This window comes from Alligator mississippiensis, chromosome 1 (genome assembly GCF_030867095.1).
Source record: "Alligator mississippiensis isolate rAllMis1 chromosome 1, rAllMis1, whole genome shotgun sequence".
NCBI lineage: Eukaryota > Metazoa > Chordata > Crocodylia > Alligatoridae > Alligator > Alligator mississippiensis.
This window is the reverse complement of record NC_081824.1, coordinates 485,157,347-485,176,947: the sequence shown is the minus strand read 5'-3', so window position 1 is coordinate 485,176,947 and position 19,601 is coordinate 485,157,347. Positions and strand designations below refer to the sequence as shown.

The window sequence follows — 19,601 nt, the reverse complement described above, 5'->3', positions numbered from 1 at the left end:
GTATCTCACCCCATCCCCCACCTCCGCCCGCGGCTCGTCCCGGCAGGTCCCGGCGGGGCGGAGGCGGGTCCCTCCTTCCCTCCTCCCCGCCGGGCCCGGGTGCGGGGTCCGCTGCGCCCGGCCCGGCCCGGCCCGCGGGGGCAGCGCTGAGGGGTCACGGGGGTGGGGGCCGTGGGGCAGGGACTGTGCGTGGCACCCGGGCGGGGCTGGGGCAAGCCCCGTGCGCTGCGGCCCGTCCCGTGCAGTGACCCCAACCCCCCCCCCGCCCCCCCCGTCCTGCTGCAGCCCCCGGGACAGGGGAGACCTGGGTGCTGTCGGCTCGTGGAGGGTCCCCAGGCGGGCGCCCCGGACCAGGCCCTTCCCCAGGGAGGTGGGGGGGGGTCTCCCCTTCCCCGCCCCCCCCAGTGCAGAAATCTCTCTGCCAGAGCAGCTGGTGGGCCATGCACCAGCAGGTCGGGGGCTCTTGTTCCCCCAGTGCCCGGCAGCATTTCACACGTCCTGCAGCAAACGGACCCTGCGTTTCCCCCCAGCACGCGGGTGTGACCCAGCAGCAAGGTCCCTCCAGCTTCTCCCCCGGGAGCGATGTCCCTGCCGGCTCGGACGCGGCACTGTGATCTCCACCGGCGCTGGGCTCATCTCCAGCCTCGTGCCTGTGGAGGTCTGTTAGGAAGAGCGGTGGGACGATGAGTCTCCCTTCTCCCCCCTCTTCCACACACTGCAGCCTCCAGCTCCCTTCACCCCAGGCCAGTGCAGGGGATGAGCAGGGCTTTCCCCTGCCCCCACCCCAGGGCTCACCTGTGCACACTCTTCCACCCTCAGGTGCCGGGACCCTGAGCAGAGCAGATCAGCAGCCTCCTGAGGAAGAGCCTGTGAACCTGGAGCTGCAGAGACCCTCCCCAGGGACACGGGGACAGAGCAGCTCCCAGACGCCTGGGCCGGGCCAGCTGCAGGAGGGGCAGGGCAGGCCGGCGAAGCAGGGGCAGAGCATGGAGGTGAGCAGGGCACCAGCTGGAGGTGGGGGTGGGAGTGCAGCTGGGGCAGAGCCCAGGAGGAGCCAGGGGTGCTGTCAAGAGCCTGGGGAGCAGAGACCTGAAGAGTGAGAAGCCTGGCAATGGGGACTGCAAACCCCCCAGGCTGCATTAGCAGGCACGCGCTCCGGGGTGCAGAGAGCCAGAGGTGCTGGCACGGGATGGCCGGGTCAGAGTCCCTGGAGCTGGGCTCCTGGCCTCTAAATGTGCTGCCTGGGCTGCCTCCAAGGGCCGAGGAAATGGAGCGTGTTGAGCTGGGCTGAGGCTGACACACGAGCTCCTATGTCCACAGCTGCATCCACATCACATGTCAGGGGAACTGTGCCCCTGCCTGTCATGGCTGAGCTGCAAGTAGTTGTAGTGGAGCGAGTACAGTCAGGAGACACTGATGCTGTAACGCTTGTGCCTGCAGCTCCAGGAGGTGTTTGAGGACGTGGCAGTGTATTTCACACGGGAGGAGTGGGAGCTGCTGGAAGAGGAAGACAAGGGGCTTTACCGGGACCAGATGCTGAGGAACTACCAAGCCCTCGTTTCCCTGGGTAAAGCTCTGGTTCTTGCCTCTCCCTGGAGCCACGTGAGCTCTGCAGTGTTGTCGTGTTCTCCCTGGTTTTCAAGTCTCGTCCTCACAGGCTTTGGCAGGTGGCTTAAATCCCCTTCCTCCCCTCTGCACTGTCAGTGATCCGACTTCTCTGGCATTTCATGTTGAAATCTCCTTCTTCTGATCCCGCCGCCTTCACCAGAGTCTTCCCCATTCCTGCAGCTCCTGGTGCTTGCATATCCAGCAGTTTCTTGGCAAATGATCTCCCTTTGACTCCTCACTGTCTTCATATCATCTCCATTTCAGTGTGCCTAAGAATTCATTAATAGCCGTTCCTTGGGGAATTAGTCTGATTTCCTCCCTCTCTTGCCTAGTGTGGCCAGTTGAATCACATTTAACGATCTGAGTGTGCTCAGTACAACACTGTCTAAATCCCTTTCTCTTCCCCCAGTTTCCTAACTGGTTAACGGAAGTCTTACCGGTCTCTGTTGCTACACCACTTGGATTATGCATTTCCTCAGCTCCTTCTCTAGTGACCTATGCACACGTGATGGGACCCAGGAGAAATTGCTTCTTTGTTCCCCATCCTTCTTGTCATCCAGACCTCTATGGATTAGAGACTGGCTTTGAGACGTGTGCTATCAAGCTCACTCTCCCATTCCTACCTTTCCTTGGTCAAGTTTGCTTTCCTCGTGCTTTCTTTTCCCTCCATTTCCCCCGGAGCTCTTCCTTAGGAAAGTGCTCAAATGCTTTTTCCAGCTCAGCAAAGACCATCTCGAGCTTTTTCTTCTTTTTTGTAATTATCTTGAAAATGTCAGGGGATGTTTGCCCTCTTCTAAAAGCCTATTGGTTGTCACTCGTGTTGGTGGTCGTCTCGTGTCTGGGTGCAGCAACCTTTTCCTTACCTTTCGTCACGCAGTGGTTAAGTCACCATGCTCCAGTCACCAAAACATTGGTGTTTACTACCTTTCCCTCTCAACAAGAGTTGTGATGCATTAGTCTTATCCTGTTCATTTCCTAGATGAAATACAGCAAGTCCCATCCCGTTACTTTCATAATGTTTTAGGATCTTTCACGGACTAGGTATACATCTCTCCTGTTTGCTGATTTTTGTTTGTTTTGTGGGGCGTGGGATTTTTTTCAGGTAACTACTGCTCCCCTAATTTACTCTGCTCAGTCCCCTGGAAATCCAACTTGAGCTTACAGTGTCAGCACATGCAAATGTGCTTTCTGTCTTTCTCCTTTCAGTCACTTCTGTAAATAAGCTTTATAGGCATGGAAACCATGTGTTAATCCTCATTTCTAGCACTAACAGCAATGGCTTCAGAATCCAAGTCGTTGGTTTCTGCACGGTCGGTTTTAGCCACCGCAGCAGTTGTTTCCTCATTCACTCTGTGGCTCAGTTTTTTTTTTATGCAAGTAATTCAGTTCTACTTCTCTGACTGCTGCCCTTTATATAGTTCTTGTCTTTTTTGGCATAAAACATGGTCCAAATCCAGCTGTGCCACTCCTTGAGGACTTCTCTTTCCTTCAGTACCCCATGAAACCTAGATATTCCTCCCTAAGGTTGGCCACCTAGTTTGCCAGGTGTGACTGGGTTTCACCTAAACTACTTCAGTAGCAAAAAGGGCAAACTTCTTCCCTGTATCCCTACATGTATCTGTTCTTTACTGTTAAAGAACTGTGTTCAGTTCTGGATGCTGCACTTCAAAGCTCGAGGGAGCTCAGAGGAGAGCCACCCGTATGATCAGAGACTTGCACGGCAAGCCATGCGAGGAGAGGCTGAGGGACCTGGGACTCTTCAGGCTGAAAAAGAGAAGGCTGAGAGGAGACCTGGTAGTAGCTTACCGCTGCATCAGGGGGGTACATCTAGGGCTTGGTGAGCAACTGTTCCCCAGGGCACCCTTGGGGATAACTAGAAGTAATGGCCACAAACTCCTGGAAGACCGTTTCAGGCTTAACACTAGAAACATTTTCAGTCAGGGTGTCCAGACTGAGGAATAAGGTCCCTGCAGAGGTGGTGCAGTCACCTGCCCTGGACATCTTCAAGAGGAGATTGGACAGTCACCTTGCTGGACTCACCTGACCCCCCATTGTCTTCCCTGTTTGGTGCAGGGGGCTGGACCTGGTGGTTTTCCGACGTCCCTTCCGGCCCCTGACATCTATGAATTATGGCTGTTTGTTGACAAGCTCTTTATTTTGTATTATAAGATCACTTTTGGTTGACTTTGCTACAGCAGTTAAGGGGATCTCTTAAGCTACTTTCTACCATTTCACGTCTCCCACAGCTCTGTCTGCTAAATCTTCCAGAATATCCCAAAGTCTTCTAGTAATATGCTATTTTGGACTCCTAGGCTCTCAGAGGATATAACACTTTCACTGTGGTTATCTCTTTATCTCCACTCACAGCAGGTTATTGGTTTTGAATGCAATACCTGCCAACCTGTGCTCTCATCTCTGCCCTGGGATCGTTCTCCCATTGGATGGGACGGTTGCTTTAATTGCAACTACAGTTATCATAAAATCATCCTTTCTGAGCCTTGGTGATGGGGAATTATCTTCTCTCCCAGAAAAAGGGTCATTGCCAGCCATCTGCCATGGATTCTGTTCACTGCCAGGAGTCCTGTCTTTAAACCTTCACTGAGGAGACACTGATTTCCACTCCTTTGCCTGGAAATAAGCTGATAAGATGCATGTTATCCATCCCAATATGTGTCCCATGTCTCCTAATTTGGTACCAGGAAAATAGAGTGTTATCATTCTGCTTCCTAGTACATCACCGATCAGCGCACCTCTACCCCCATCCCTGGAGATTCGTTGTTTGATACCCTTTTTATACCTCCAAGTGGTTGGTGCTTTGTTTCCCATGACCAGATTCAAAGTACCTGGATGACAAGGACTGTCATCCACTGAAGGCTTCTCCCTACTATGCCTTCTTTCATCCTAAATGACCACCCTCCCTTGCCCATCAAGTCCCAAGTAAAATATTTGAGTTCATTGGATCCACTTCCCAAATCTCAGCTGTTTTTTCTGTATCCAGTACCCAGTCACAAACACTCATTAACCCCTGCCCCAAACAGGATATCGAGGCCCTGCCCCTGACTTGATCTGCCGCATCCAGCGAGGACAGGTGGAGCTCTGTGTCTGTGATGATGAGGACGGTGGGGAAATCTCGAGGTGGGATGACCTGCGGCCAGGTGAGTTGTGGCTGTCCCCTGCACCCGACTCCCTCTCACAAATGCTCCATGCCCGGGGTGAAAGGGAGCCTGGAAACTGCAGACCTGCCCCGTGCTGCCATCCCAGGGTGCTGACCTCAGATGGCTTATGCTGTCACGTGTGCAGACCGGTGTTGTTCCACCCCCTGAAATTCAACACTGTGGAGACGAGCAACTGTCCCCTTCTTCTCCCCCTAACTTCAGCTGTTAGGGGGCAATTGAGCTTGCTGTCTTCATTTTTAGGGGCACATCTGGCTTCCCTAGTGCACCATGATCTTAAATTTCCATCTTCACTTGGCAGCATAAGAATTCGTTCCCCAGCCCAACATAGCTGTACCTCTCTAACACCCTCTCCGAGGGCATGATGGGATTTGTAGTCCTTCATGGAGTGCTAAAGAAGCTCTGTGTAGCTGTAACTTTTGGATGAGAGAGAGGCTGGAGCTGTCCCTGGTGTCTCCTGGTTGGGTTGACCTGGAACCTAGGCCATGTCTAATCCTGGTCTCAGGCTGCATGAAGTGGCTCCATGGGATGGGTGTGATTTGGAAGATTGTGTTTTGGGGGGGAAGTGAATCCCCGATTATTTGCACCTGAATTTTCCCCCATTCCGTTTTCTGTCTGGGGCCTCAAGTGCCACAAAGCCCGAGACTCAGCATGGAGTCCATGTGCAGGTTCATGCCAAGGTCTTTGTCCTGGTGCAAATTCCTGTGCTGTGGAGGCCCCTGGCACTTGTCAGCAGAGGAAAACTCCGCAGGCTCATTGCCTGCATCAGACAGTGCCCTGGAAACGGGTAGGAAGTACCACGCTGCTCCTTGCAGAAGAGAAACCGCAGCTCTCAGTCCTCCGCTCCCACACGTTTCTTGGAGGGATAAACGATAAAACATGGTGGCTTTTCTGTGGGCCAGAGAAGCAGGTGGATTTGATTTAAATTACTGGGAGGCCTTGATTTTAATCATCATTTTCCACAAAAAGTGCATTCCAATATTTGATATGACTTTAAAACATACTATTCATAACTCAGGGATGGGTATAAGTTTGATTTTTAGAAAATACACAACTATACATTTTAAAGTAGTCTTTTCTGATACTAGCAAACTGCCTGTCAAGAATGACGGGGACAGGCGGGTGGGGAGGGAGTCCTGCATACGGCCACGTGTCCCCCCCTGACTGCTCCACTACCTACTGCCCCCTCCCCCATTCTGGCCACACACACACACACACACACACACACACACACACACACAGAGGCGTGCACTCTGTTCTCACTCACTGTGCATATGGGACACCCAGAGACAAGCATACTTTCCCTGCCATGAACACAGATACATACATGCATGCACACACACACAGGTACAGACACTGCTCAGTCCCTGCACATGGAGACACAAACGCACTCTATCTGCCATGAGCACGGACACATGCATGCACGCACACACGGAAACACACTCTACTCACTCTGCACACAGACACACGGTGACAAACACACTGTCCCTGCCATGCACACAGATGCGTACGTACAAATGCAGACAGGTGTGCGCGCTACTCGCTCACTCTGCACATGGACACAGAGACAAACACACTCTCCCTCCTGCCATGAACAGACATGCACGCATGCACACATACATGCATGCATTGGCCCCCCCACACAGCGCTGCACTGCACTCCTGGCATGCTCCGCCAGCCCTCCACAATTGCCTGGCCCATGTCAGTCTGCCTCCCCACTCCCCTCCCTACCTGTTGCCTCCGCCTCCCTTCCGGCTGTTCTGAGAGGCGGGGGGCACCACCACCGTGATTTTCCCACCCCCCCTTCACCCTCAGGCAGGGAGGTGGTGGGGAAGCCCCACTGCTTGGGGGGCCAGAGCATGTTCCTCGCTGCCAGGCTTCCCCAGCAGCAGCACAAACTTGGGCCCGGGTATCCTGGCCCACGCAGCCAGTTGCCGCCCGCCCTCTTGGCAGCACGTGCGCAGTTGGCCCAGAGACGGACAGACTGACCGACCCTTTTGTTATATTGAGAATTTTTTCAGATTAATTTTGCAGCTACCTCAGAAAACTGAGTTCTGATTTGGTTGTTTTATTTACCAAAGCTACTTGAAGCAGATACTTGTGAAGTGACTGGGAGGTGAACCGTGTCCAGTTCACTAGGTTAATCCTGGATGTTTAGGGGATATTTTTGCCAGGCTGTATTAGGAGGACAGCAATAACCATCACCAAAAACAGATATGTAAATTGTTTTATTATTTAATTAAACAACAAGCTTATGCATTTTTTTTATATTTTTCTTCAGCAACAAATATGCATCGTTTTAAACAAAAAAAAAAAAAACCTTTGTATTTTTAATTTTTTATAAATCTGAAATGCGTTTAACAAAAATTAAATGGATTATTTCAGCCAGGTCAACATGAGAAACTAAGAATACTGGGTTGCGCAGCAAACCCAGTCCTCACCTTTCTCTTCCTGTTTATTCAGAGCCTGGAAAAGAAAGATAAGCTTTCCTGCTTTTTCATTTGCCAAGTGATTTATCAATTTAGAACAAATTAGTCCAAAGGAAGAAAATATTCTTCCTACACCTGCAAGAGAAGCTACTGTTGTTTAAAGCAGGATTATCACTTCAATAGTCTCTGGTGGATCCAGGTACTTAAGTGACTTCCACCAGTTCAATGGTGTAGCTTTCTTTAAAACTGCATCAGCAAACATGCATGTCCTGAATGGTTCACCCTTAACTCTGAAATGTATTATAGTTGGTATTATAGAGGGATGATTGCTGGATACCTATGTCATAGCCAACTCCTCCTCTTCAGCAGTTAAGGATTGATCCTGGTACAGAGTATTGAGAATATTGGCAAGAAATTGTGCTTGATTTATTAGGGGTTTTTTTGTTTTAATGGCTGCAATTTAACTCTGTCATTGCATAGGTCTCTTTTCAAGTTCTCACTTGTCATGGGGTGGGGTCCCTAGGGACAGCCGTGATATCCCTAGGGTATCTTGCTAGCACAAGTATGCCTGTGACCTTGCTAGCTTCACCCCATGGGCGCCTTCTATTCTCACCTGCCACGTCTTGATGGTGAAGATAATAGATGGTAAATAGCGGGGCTGCCCTCAAGGTCATGGTCCTGGTGGACCCCACTAAGCAGTGTGCATTCTTAGACCCCTTGCTGGGTCCCTCTTTAAGTAAGTGCCTCGCAGGACACCCCAAGCCTTACGGGCTAGATGCGCTACTCCAAAACCATCCCTGTATCGCACCCCATGCCTAACAGATGGTATTCAAACATTGTTCCTCTGAGACTTTGATATAGCTCAGCCTCCCTTCATCACTGGGCCCTTGGCCCATCACTGTTCCCTTACTGGCTCTGGGGTCTCCACACTGTAGTGTGCCCCAGTGAGGCCTCCTCCTCCCCAGTAGCCTTGACCCAGTCCACTAGTTTAAATAACAACAGAAAACACAAGCTCCTATGCTAGAACATAATACAAACAGTGCAGGGTGCTCTCTGTCCCTTTAAAAGTTGCAAACTTCTCCCCAAACATTAAATACTTTGTAGCCCAGAGTACCTGGTGAGGTTTGGGAGCCCCTTAGTCCTATAGGACAGCATACCAGGTGGCCACAGCATCTCTGGACAGTACTTCTCTGCAGGCTCCTTCCCCTGGCTGCTGCCGGAGAGCCGACACCTGCCAACGTCAGCCCTGGGGTTTATATGTGCCCAGGCCCCTGCCTTCTTCCGGTCAGCTGACCAGGTGCAGGTGCAGGCTAATTCCCTCATTAGCCTGCTGCCATAGTAACCTGCACCTGTGTGGGGTTTCTGCCTGGCTCCTAGGGCCCTCTCCCTAGGCAGAGTCTGCCCTTAAATCAGCGGGCCTCTTAGTGCCCTGCACCATCACTCATTTCCTTCCAAATTTCAACAGCATCAGCAGTAAAACAGTGATTTCCCTGCACTTTGTTCAAGGCTACAGAGCTAGCCATCAGCATAGTGAGCGCACGTTCTCCATTTCTCTTTAGCTCAATGTCGAGCACTTTGGGTATGCCACCTGCATCTATTTGGTCATGATTTTGTTCACAAATTGTCATCAGATTAGGCCAGTTCTCAATATATCGCTCACAACAGTCCACTACTGACAGTCCATCGCACGTCTTGTGGGAGAGTTAGTTTAGTTTCTTCAGAGCAGCTGCTGCAAGTGGTCATTACGGAAGTATTTTGCAATTTCAGCAACATTTCCCTTTATTTCTGGAGCGCTGAAGTCTTTGGCAAAGAGGTGCGTCAAATGAGTGCTGCAGTTATATGTTATGACCTTCAGGCTTTCTTCGCTTTCTTCTAGGTTTCTTCTCATCTTTGATACGTTTGCAGCATCGTCTGTAACAAAGCTGTGTGCTAGATGCTTGAATTCTCTTCCACAGTTTGTTATAGCTTGTACTGTTACTTCTTGCAAGTATCCTGCTGTGTGTGCATGTCCTGATGAATCAAGTGTTTCTGTAAGGTAGACAGTGCCTTCTTCTGTTGTCACACAAGCACGTCTTACTGGATCCTTGTGGACATTGCTCCACCCATCAAGACTCAGGTTAACAATTTTCCCCTGTAGACTTCTTGCACAATGTTCAGTTTCTTTGTCATACATTTTATCCAGCAATAATTTGCCTGCTATCTCTGCTCTCTTGGGTGGACTGTATCCTGGTCGTAATGACTGAACCATGTCAATGAAGTGTGTGTTCTCAACCATACTGGAAGGAGAGTTTGTTGCAGAAACAAACTGAGCAATTTTTTTTATCACTTACCTCTCACTGTAATCTGCTGGTCCTTATTACAGGTTTATGGTTGTTTCTGGATGATGGAGCCATTTTTTTTTCTTTTTGCTACATGATAATACGTGCCATGCATTTGACTGGAACACTGATATCATTAGCAGATAACTCTAAAACTGTAGATAGTGATGGTGATGGTGATGATGAAGATGGGTATTCAGAGTCCTGTATGTTGAGGATGGATCCTCCTGATCAAAAGAAGTCAATGCAGTCACCACACTACCGCTCATTTAGTATTACTCATTGCACTAAGTATTATTTTAGAAGTGAAACTAAAAGGAACATCGGCCTATTTCAGCCATTATTTTATATCACAACTGCATTCAAAATACGATAGTTCCATTAAATAACAGCTATATAACTATATTTTAGCTCAGACATTTTTATGAGAATTCAAGGAGTTTGAAGTCCTTCCAAAAGATATGGAGAGGGAAGGCAGGCAGTCCTTCAGAAAGAAGCAGGAAACAAGAAGTTTACTAACCTGGAGATCCTGCATGTTCAGACATGTTCCTTTCATCATCTTCAGAGCAGCTTCCTCCTGCGAAGGAGCACATCTCACGATGTTGTTTCATTTGGTCAACCAGGCCTTGCATTTCTTTGTTTCACTGTTTGCATTTTGCACGCATGCCTGTCTTACCCATGGGTAGATGAACTTTATTAAAATATTCCAAAACAGGGTCTCTTTTATGGCCTCACAAGCCTGCTGCCATGATAGGTTTTCCCTTCTACCAAATGAATGGAGAGGCTCTAATCAGAAACTTATCCCTCAAGACTTCTGGAGTCGTCTGCTCAAAATGTTTCTCTTTTATTTCTACTGCCACTCCCTCCTTGCATTTATCTCCAGACTCCTCTTCCTCACCCAGGTCTACTCTATTCCCAACGATCCTCTATTCATTAAACTTCTTGAAACTTTGCACTTTTAGAGAGAGGTAAGAGTTTGAATCTGTGTACACAAACTTGCAGATGGATAATAGGGCTGATGAGTGGGTAATAAGGTCTGTTGTCTCTCAACTCCATATGCTGCTATTAACAGCGATGTTATCTCTGGAGACAAAAATCTACAGTTTCAGAACTGAAACTAAGCATCACAGAGATGTTTAATGGGGTCTTCTAGACTTAGCACTGAGTCCTACTGGGTAGAGTGGTTTTCTTTAATCTTTACTAATCTATAGAGGAGCCTCTGGGAACCCCATAAAATTTGGCCCCTAATATAGCCTATGGCCTGTTATGACCAATTGTTAAAACTTCTCTCAAAAGGTTCACGAATATATTGTCTCAAATAGTATATAATTACAAGTAATAATCCTTATTCCATTAGGATATATCTGAACTCTACTATATCTCAAAACTATATATAGGTTTTATTTAAAAACATCTTAAAATCAAATAATATCATTAAAGAAAAAATGGATTTAAATAAAACCATCAATGATTTAAAAACAAAAAAAAAGTAAAATTGCTTTTTATGCACAGAAGAGGTTGGTGCAGGGTGAGGCACGTACCCCACACTCCTGACTGCTGACAAGCCCCAGAAATCCACCACAAGGTTGTTCACCCTTTTCTACAGATACTGCTGTCAGGACTGCCCAAAGGCAAGCATTGCAGATGGGTCTCACCAAAGTAATTTGGCTTCTGGAGCGTGTCAGCCCAGTCGGGTGGAGGGCTTAGCATCATCTCCCCATGGACCCACCAGTGCTGTGGGATACAGCAGCCTTTCGAGAGCCTCATTTTTCCCTTTAGCAGATCCTTCTGGTCTCATCCTCAGCCCATTAAAACATGAAGCTATTCAGGTACTGTCCAAACTCACATGTCCCATGTGTTTCTCCCAGCAGGGCCTGAGCTGATGGTGCTGAGCGCTGGTCCAGAAAACTTGAGAGTCTGGCTCAGAACTGCACCGAGTAGGGGAGACTAGAACAGGAACCTGCCCCCCCTCATCCCCATCCCCAGCCATGGGGTTTTGTCAGGAAGACCTTGTTTTCCTGAGTGCTATGGGCCAGTCCTCCTCAGAGGCCCATCGCAGCAGAAGGAATAGCAGTGTTTACCCCTTTGGCAGCACGGCAGGGACTAATCTGGATTATCTCTCCCCCATGCAGGAGACACCTGGTTGCTGAGCACAGCTGAGGAGCAGGCTCCTGAGGAAGGCCCTGCAAATCTGGAGCTAGCACGGGGCTCCCTGATCCCTGTGAAGAATCAGTGGCACAAGGGTCAGGAAAGGCCCCAAAAGCAGAAGGAGAATGTGGCTGTGAACCAGGTCCCGTCTCAAGTTGGGCATGAGAGTGATGAAGGGAAAGAAGGCAGAAAGAGCCCAGGGTGCCGGGAACAGTTTCTGGTGGAAGCAGACCTGAAGAGGCACATGACAAATGTCCATAGGAAAGAGACACTGCATGCAAACCAAGGCAGTGTGGGGAGCCTCAGAGGGAAGCAGGAGCTCGCTGCCAAGCCCAGGGGGAGAGGCCACCCCTGCCCTCAGTGCAGGAAAAGCTTTAGCTGCCCCTCGCGCCTGGCTCTGCACAAGATAAGACATGCTGAGGAGAAGCCCCATGTACGCGCCACGTGTGGGAAGAGCTTCACCTGCCTCTCGACCCTGGCTGCTCACCACCAGGTCCATTCTGGACAGCTCCAAAACTGCTTGATCAAATGGGGAAAGACCTTTGTGCGCAGCTTGGAGCTAGTCAAGAACCAACATGTGCGCAGGGAGAATCTCCAGTACTGCTGTGTCACATGTGGTAAGACCTTCACCCATTTCTTCTCCCTGGTTCAGCACCGTCGCATGCACTTGGGGAGGAAGACACACCGCTGCTCCAAGTGCGGGAAGAACTTCATCAGCTGGCAAGGCCTGTCCCAGCACCGGTGTGTGTGGAGGGGGCAGCAGCTGCACCACTGCAGCAAGTGTGGGAAGAGCTTCAGGCAGCCCTCCAGCCTGGCCAGGCACAGGTGCGTGCACACACGGGAGAAGCCACATCAGTGGTCTGTGTGTGGGAAGAGCTTTACCTGTTCGCCCACTGTAGCCAAAGGTCAGCTCATCCCTGCAGAGGAGAAGCCACATCAGTGCTTGGAGTGTGGTAAGAAGTTTGCTAAATTCTCCTACTTGGCCTGGCACCAGCTTTTCCACACATGGGATAAGCCACGTCAGTGCTGTGTGTGTGGGAAGAGCTTCACCCACCCCTCCAGCTTGGCCCGGCACAGGCTCATCCACACTGGGGAAAAGCCATACGAGTGCTCTGTGTGCGGGAAGAGCTTCACCTACTCCTCCCACCTGGCCCGACACCAGCTTATCCACACAGGGGAGAAGCCACATCAGTGCTCTGAGTGTGGGAAGAGCTTCACTCAATCCTCCCACCTAGCTGAGCACCAGCACATCCACACAGGGCAGAAGCCACATCAGTGTTCACTGTGTGGGAAGAGCTTCACCTACCCCTCCCGCCTGGCCCAGCACCAGCATACCCACACGGGGGTAAAGCCACATAAGTGCTGTGTGTGTGGCAAGAGCTTCAGCAAATCCTATGGCTTGGCCCAACACCAACGCATCCACTACACAGGAAAGAAACCACATCAATGCTCTGAGTGTGGGAAGAGCTTCACCCGATCCTCCCGCCTGACCGAGCACCAGCGCATCCACGCAGGGGAGAAGCCACATCAGTGCTCTGAGTGTGGGAAGATCTTCACCTACATCTCCAGCCTGACCCAGCACCAGCACATCCACCACACAGGGGAGAAGCCCCATCACTGCTCTGAGTGTGGGAAGAGCTTCACCTACTCTTCACAGCTGGCCCGGCACCAGCTGATCCACACAGGGGAGAAGCCACACCAGTGCTCTCAGTGTGGGAAATGCTTCACCTACTCCTCCAACCTGGCCAATCACCAGCGCATTCACAAGGGAGAGAAACCACATCGTTGCTCTGAGTGTGGGAAGAGCTTCACCTACTCCTACAGTCTGGCTCAGCACCAGCGCATCCACACAGGGGAGAAACCTCATCATTGCTCTGTCTGTGGGAAGAGCTTTACCTACTCCTCCAACCTGGCCAAGCACCACCATATCCACACTGGGGAGAAGCCACATCAGTGCTCTGTCTGTGGGAAGAGCTTTGCCCGTTCCTTCCAACTGGCCAATCACCAGCACACCCACAAGAGAGAGAAGCCACATCATTGCTCTGAATGTGGGAAGAGCTTCAGATCCTCCTACAGCCTGGCCCGGCACAAGCTTATCCACACAGTGGAGAAACCACACCGGTGCTCTGAGTGTGGGAAGAGTTTCATCTACTCCTCCTACTTGGCCCGGCACCAGCTGATCCACACAGGGGAGAAGCTACATCAGTGCTCTGTGTGTGGGAAGAGCTTCACTCAGTCCTCCCACCTAGCTGAGCACCAGCACATCCACACTGGGGACAAGCCACACCAGTGCTCTGTGTGCGGGAGGAGCTTCACCTACCCCTCCCGCCTGGCCAAGCACCAGCGTACCCACACAGGGGAAAAACCACATAAGTGCTCTGTGTGTGGCAAGAGCTTCAGCAAATCCTATAGTTTGGCTCAGCACCAGCGCATCCACTCCACAGGGGAGAAGCCACATGCGTGACTCAAGTGTGGGAAGAGCTTCACCCGATCCTCCCGCCTGGCCCAGCACCAGCGCATCCACGCAGGGGAGAAGCAACATCCGTGCTCTGAGTGTGGGAAGAGCTTCATCTGCTTCTCCAGCGTGACTGAGCACCTGTGTGTCCACATGCTGACGAAGCTAGACTGATGTTTGAATGTGGTAAGGGCTTCATCCGTTCCTCCCACCTGTCCCAGTATCAGCACATCCACACCCAGAAGCATCCCTGATTCTTCCAGCAGTGCAGGAAGGTCCTGGAGATGTCTGCCTGCTCAGCACCCACCAGTGCTGCATTTGGACAAGCACCCCTATGCTGGTGGCCTGCAGAAAGAGTTCCCCCAGGCTTTGTCCCTTGTAGGGCACCACAGAAGCCCAGGGTCCAGAGTGTGGTCCCCAAGGTTTGATTGTGGGGAGGGGCTAAGATGAAACACCTCATGCAGAGGTCAGTCCCAATGCTGGGGGAGGAGACAAGGAAGAAAGGAAGGATTTTTGCATTATCCTGGGAGCTTGTGCATTCCCCATCAGTCTCTAAAAGCAGTCAGTGCTCCCAGGGAAGAAGTGCCTTCATGATAGGGTGCCCTCCTGAAAATTATTGACTTCAGATGACACCTAGGGCCTGTCCTTGGCCTCCTCCAACTGTTCTCCTCTGTCCTGGTCCTAGGATTCTGGTACATGAGGCTCTTGAACAGCAGGAACAAGGAAATTTATGGCTGGGAAATCATTCCCTGTCCTCCACTCTGACCGTGCCTTTCCTCACCACCACATCAGCCCTCTCCCAGGTACTGCCCATGCCCCAATGGAGCTGCTCGTGCCCCCCTCCCCCCCAAGCCTTTTTGGCCTGTTTTGCTTTTCTGTCTCTCCACAGCTGTGCACCACTGGATTGCTGCTGCTCCCCTACCCTCCCTCCCGTCATGTCATTCTCTCTGATGCATTTCCAGCTACTATAGCCCCAGAACTGAACACGGTATCCTGTGCTTGGTCTCTCGGTCCTCTCCAGAGCTGTGGAATGGGAACAGACCAGGGCCCTGACCCCTTTCAGGGCAGATCTCACTGTGACTTCCCAGCCCTTCTCTTTCCAGGCCATTCACCGCAATGTTGGGCTCGTGGCTAAGCCTTGGGAGCAGGAGTTGGTCCCAGCTGGGGCCTCCCCTGTCCTGCTATGCAGCCAGGACCTTGCTGGTTTGAAGGACCCCCTGGGCAGGAGGCAGAAGAGTCCCTTTTCTAAGTGCAGTGAGGTACCGGGGTGAAGGAGATGCAGCTGGTAGCGGGTCCTGCCTTTCCTGCAGAAGTGGAGGAAAGTATGGCGATATCATCTAATTTCCCATTGGGAATGCCGAGGCCTTCCTGCTAGTGCCACCGCTGTTTGGCTCCACGATGGTTTTGGGGATACATGTACTGCTGTGCAGCTGCCCGAGGGACCCCTGCAGCCCCAGGGCACTGGCCCCTGGCAGGGTGAGTCCAGCCAGACCGCTGCACCCCCTAGGAGGGAGGAGTGCAGGGACAGAGACCTTCCCCCTCCCTGGGAGCCCCTGCACAGGTGCACCCTGTTCTGGTGTGCAGAAGCCAGCGGAGCATGTTCAGACAGGTATCTGGGCTGCACCTTGAGGCTGAGAGGTGCCCAGGGCTGCCCCCAGCCCAGGCTGAAGCAGGGGAGACGTGAGCCAGAGACCCAAGCCCCAGGTCCTGGTGGGGTAGAGATCAGAGATAACAGCACACAGCACAGTCTTTGCACTGGAAGCAGCTGCAGGACTCTGCTCCTCTGGGACAGGAGCAAGGCACAAGACCTCTGAGCTGGCCCTGGCCATGAGCAGAGGCAGCAGTGGGGAGCAAGGTCTTTGCCGGAGGGGCTGGAACAGGGCAGGGGGAGGATGCTCAAGGGGCTCGTGTTGCTCCCACTGCCCATGGGGAAGTGAACACCTCATGTTGCATCACTGGTGGCCTTGGCCTCACTCTGGGGCTGGGGCCTTTCTGTCTCTTGCCACCTCCCTTGGATGGAGATAACAGGAGGGTGCTGGGGGCTGCAGGTCACAGGGAGACTGGAGAGCAGCAGGAGTGGTGCAGTGGCTAGGGGAAGCCTTTCCCTCTTGGATGGGACTTGTCTCTTCTCAGAGGTACGTCCCTGCTGCTTTCTGCTCTGTGCTCTTTCTCCTTGAGTCCTGCACGACCCCCTCTGTGCTCTGGGACGTCGTCTCTATGGGTGTCCTTGCTCCTGGCTTGGCTAGTGTGAGCGGTGTCTGGTTGTGCACAATTCATTGCAGCCTCAGTCACAAGCTCAAGTGGATCTGTGCTCAGAGGGGAATCCCAGCAGGACCCAGTCCTAGAGCTCATGGGACAGGACCCCTCAGGATTGGGAACAGTAGGGCTGTGTTTCCATTGAACTGCTCTGCCCAAGACTTCAGACTGCTGCTGGGCAGAAAACGCCAATAACCCCTATCCAGTGTGCACAATTTTGCAGATGCCTTTTAAGCCTGTGACTTTCCTGTAATAATCTGAGAGTAATGTGAAAAGGGAAAACTGCTGGTACATCCAAAATAAAATGTCCACTTTTTAAAACCAAAAATTCCAAGACCAGCAACACACAATGTGAAAAACTATGCAAAAAACACACCACCCAAGAGAATATATTGCACTAGATCGTTTATTTTGGTTCCATATTTTGGAAACTATCACAGCTTCTTATTTAAATTCCAAGCTCTTTTTTTTTTTTTTTCTTTAAATGCCATCTCCTTCCGCAGCACAGAAAAGGGCAGCCATGAGCTGTAATAGGGTAGGTGGTTAGGAAAGGCAGCTAGCCTAGGGTTGTCCTTCAAGGGGAGGGTCTGTGTTCAAGCCGGTTGTCGACTTCCTTTTTGAACTTGTTTTACTTTCCTGGTCTGTTTCTGGGTTATTTTATCTGATGATGAGCTGCTCTGGGCCATTGTAGGAAAAGTGGAATATAAATGACATGAATGAATGAGGATGTGACAAGGCCACACAGGGAGTCACTGAGAGGGTGCAGTGGGAGATTGCTGGCGTGAAACTTCCCTTTTCAAACTTCTTTAATCCCAGCTGCTTCTGTCCCATGGTCCACGCAAAGGCCATGCTGGCCTTGGGGCTTGCATGTGGGATGCCTGCCATGGATTTGGAAGTATCCGAGGCCCACGGTTGAAGAGTTTGGGAGGGAGGAGACTTGACAGGGCTATCTATACCCAGACTTGAATGACTGAGCTGTGCTCTGTTGATAGACTTGGGAACTGGGTTGGCTGATTGGGCCCGAGACCAGGACATTTGAAAAATAAATGAATTGTAATAAATACATCTTTGCTCCACTCCTGTTCAGCTTTGGGCCAGGATCAGTGTTGCTGAGATTTTTCCCCAGCCCAGGGGAAGCCTTTCCCTCCTCCACAGGCACGCTGAGCTGCTGGTGAGCTCAGCTAACATCAGTGTGCGTGTGTCCACGCATGCTATCAATGTACAGAAATAAACTCCAGGGCTTATTGCTCCAGTGTTTTTTGCTCCCAGGCACACAGTTTGACCATGAACCCTGAATATATACACCCTGGTATGAAAATCAGTATATTGCCCTGGAGTTTATTGGTGCCCAGCACCTGAGCCTGGTTGGAACAGCCCTGGCTGGCGGGAGCCCAGGGCTCCTCTCACCACATTTTAGTGTGTTTCAATGCAAAGGAGCTGACTGGGGTATGAGCGTGCTTCAGCTCGGGGCAAGCTGGCCGCCGGACTCAACACTGAAGTACCCTCATGCCCCAGGCAACCGGGCAGCATCCACATCTGTGTTCTTGCACACACAAAAAAGTATTTACAAGTACTTGCCTGCTCCAGAGTTGATTCATTTTGTGCGCCCTAATAGTGGCACACGTGTAGACGCAGAGATGTTTACCGCGGAGCTAATCGGGCAGCTCCGCAGCTAACATCTCGTGTACGGCAGGAGGCTTTTCCTCCACTCCCACCTCCACCTGGGCCCCTGGGGTCTGCCCCAGTGGTGACAGCACAAAGACCCTCGTCCCCAACCAGGCCCACAGGTGATGGGCTCCTTTCCAGCCTGGAAGATTCAAGACACCTGAGGACATGGATGATTTTCCAAATAGCCCCTAGGGCCCAACTATCTCAGAGCCCAGGGGGCAGTTGGCTGTTTATCTTCCCCTCGGGCAAGTGTGGTAGGGGACATGAAACCCAGTCCTGTATGCGGGGGATTGGGGTGACGCAGGGAAGGGCCAGGGGAAATGGTTTGACTGGGGTGTGCCAAGGCAGTGAGCGTTGTATCGCAGACCAGCTTGGGAGTACAAAGATCAGGAGATAAACTGATAAGACTATTGGAGAAGGGTGGAGAGGAAAGACCGTGCTGCATGATGGGGAATTAATGTCTCAGAGCAGCCTCAACAGAAGACTTTCAGATGACCGGGCCTTTCAAAGCCTGCAGATTGCAGCCCCCATGCTTCCCACCCTCCTTCTGCGTAAGAGGCTCACTCCTTTGGCCCGCCTGCCTCTTCACCCCAGCTGTGGGGGTAAGCCATGCCTGAAGATGAATGGTTCCTTTCCCCCATGCTTAGGGATAGTCCTTGGATCTTGGTAATGCCCCTGGAAGGGAAGGTGGCTGGGAAAGCTCAGAGGCCTCTGGGGCTGGAGGGTCTCTAGCCTTTGGGGGTGCAGGCCCTTCCTCGGCTCGGCTTGACTCAGCACCCCGGCACCTGCTGGGTGGGGGAGAGACCTGGGTGGTCCCTGTCCTGCGGGCAAAGGTGCTCTTCCCCTGGGCTAGGATGAGCCTCTGTGCAGGACTGGGCCTTGGCACCTGGGTACCCTGTGAGGTCCAGGGGTCCTGCTCCCAGGCATGCCAGCCCCAGGGGTGGAGGGCAGTGCAGCTTGCCATGCTAATGTCCCTTAGCCCATCAGCTTCCAGTCCATGTCTGCAGTGGTGCTTTGCCAGCTCAGAAGCCACCGGACTCGGGAGAGCTGTGGTGCTTTTGCGCCGTCTGGGTGTGACACGTGCAATGTGTGCGCCCGCCTAAGGATTTGGGAGCATGTCAAGCCCCAGGCTGACCAGTCTGGGGTGGAGGATGCTTGCCAGTTGTAGTGTCACATATGATGTTTGAATGATTGAGTGTTACTCAATAGAGAGGATTTGGAGCTGATTTGGCTAATGTGACCTGGAATACAAAAAATTTCCAAAAAGAAAATAAGCCGTAGACATCACACACCCAGTTTTGCCACTGAAACGTCTTAGAAGCCAATTGCCAGGTTATATTATGGAGAGGAAACCTGTAATATTGCCTAGGGGTTACTATTAAAGTTCACTTGATACCAAATGGGTGAGTTGCCATTTTAATCCTTTTCCAGCTCTGGCAAAAAGAAATCCTTTTGATAACCGTACGAGCATCTCCTGGCCCACCTGAGGTTGGTTGGTGCTGTGCTCCAGGCTCAGGAGCTCACCGGCGAGGCTGCCTGGGACGAG

The 19,601-nt window shown here is 51.7% G+C and overlaps 1 protein-coding gene and 1 long non-coding RNA gene across 2 annotated transcripts; one reads left to right on the top strand and one right to left on the bottom strand.

Annotated features, from left to right (window-relative positions):
- The first annotated feature begins 377 nt into the window (after positions 1-377).
- LOC102559426 (zinc finger protein 665-like) lies at positions 378-17,463 on the top strand. The gene is made up of 5 exons (XM_059725455.1): positions 378-658; positions 820-992; positions 1,441-1,567; positions 4,647-4,763; positions 11,661-17,463. Exons 1-5 carry the CDS (start codon positions 583-585, stop codon positions 14,138-14,140), a joined length of 2,973 nt encoding a protein of 990 aa, XP_059581438.1. The 5' UTR covers positions 378-582; the 3' UTR covers positions 14,141-17,463.
- LOC132249922 (uncharacterized) lies at positions 6,995-10,962 on the bottom strand. Its single transcript, XR_009461447.1, has 2 exons — positions 10,049-10,962; positions 6,995-9,755 (listed from the first exon to the last, which is right to left on the bottom strand). It is a non-coding gene; the product is annotated as an uncharacterized LOC132249922 (long non-coding RNA).
- Positions 17,464-19,601: the final 2,138 nt, after the last annotated feature.

Bases quoted from the DNA above. Each gene is read 5' to 3' on its own strand.
- LOC102559426 (XM_059725455.1), top strand. From the start codon at position 583: ATGTCCCTGCCGGCTCGGACGCGGCACTGTGATCTCCACCGGCGCTGG. The intron at 1,568-4,646 runs GTAAAGCTCTGG...TGCCCCAAACAG, and splicing joins CCAAGCCCTCGTTTCCCTGG to GATATCGAGGCCCTGCCCCT. The intron at 4,764-11,660 runs GTGAGTTGTGGC...TCCCCCATGCAG, and splicing joins GTGGGATGACCTGCGGCCAG to GAGACACCTGGTTGCTGAGC.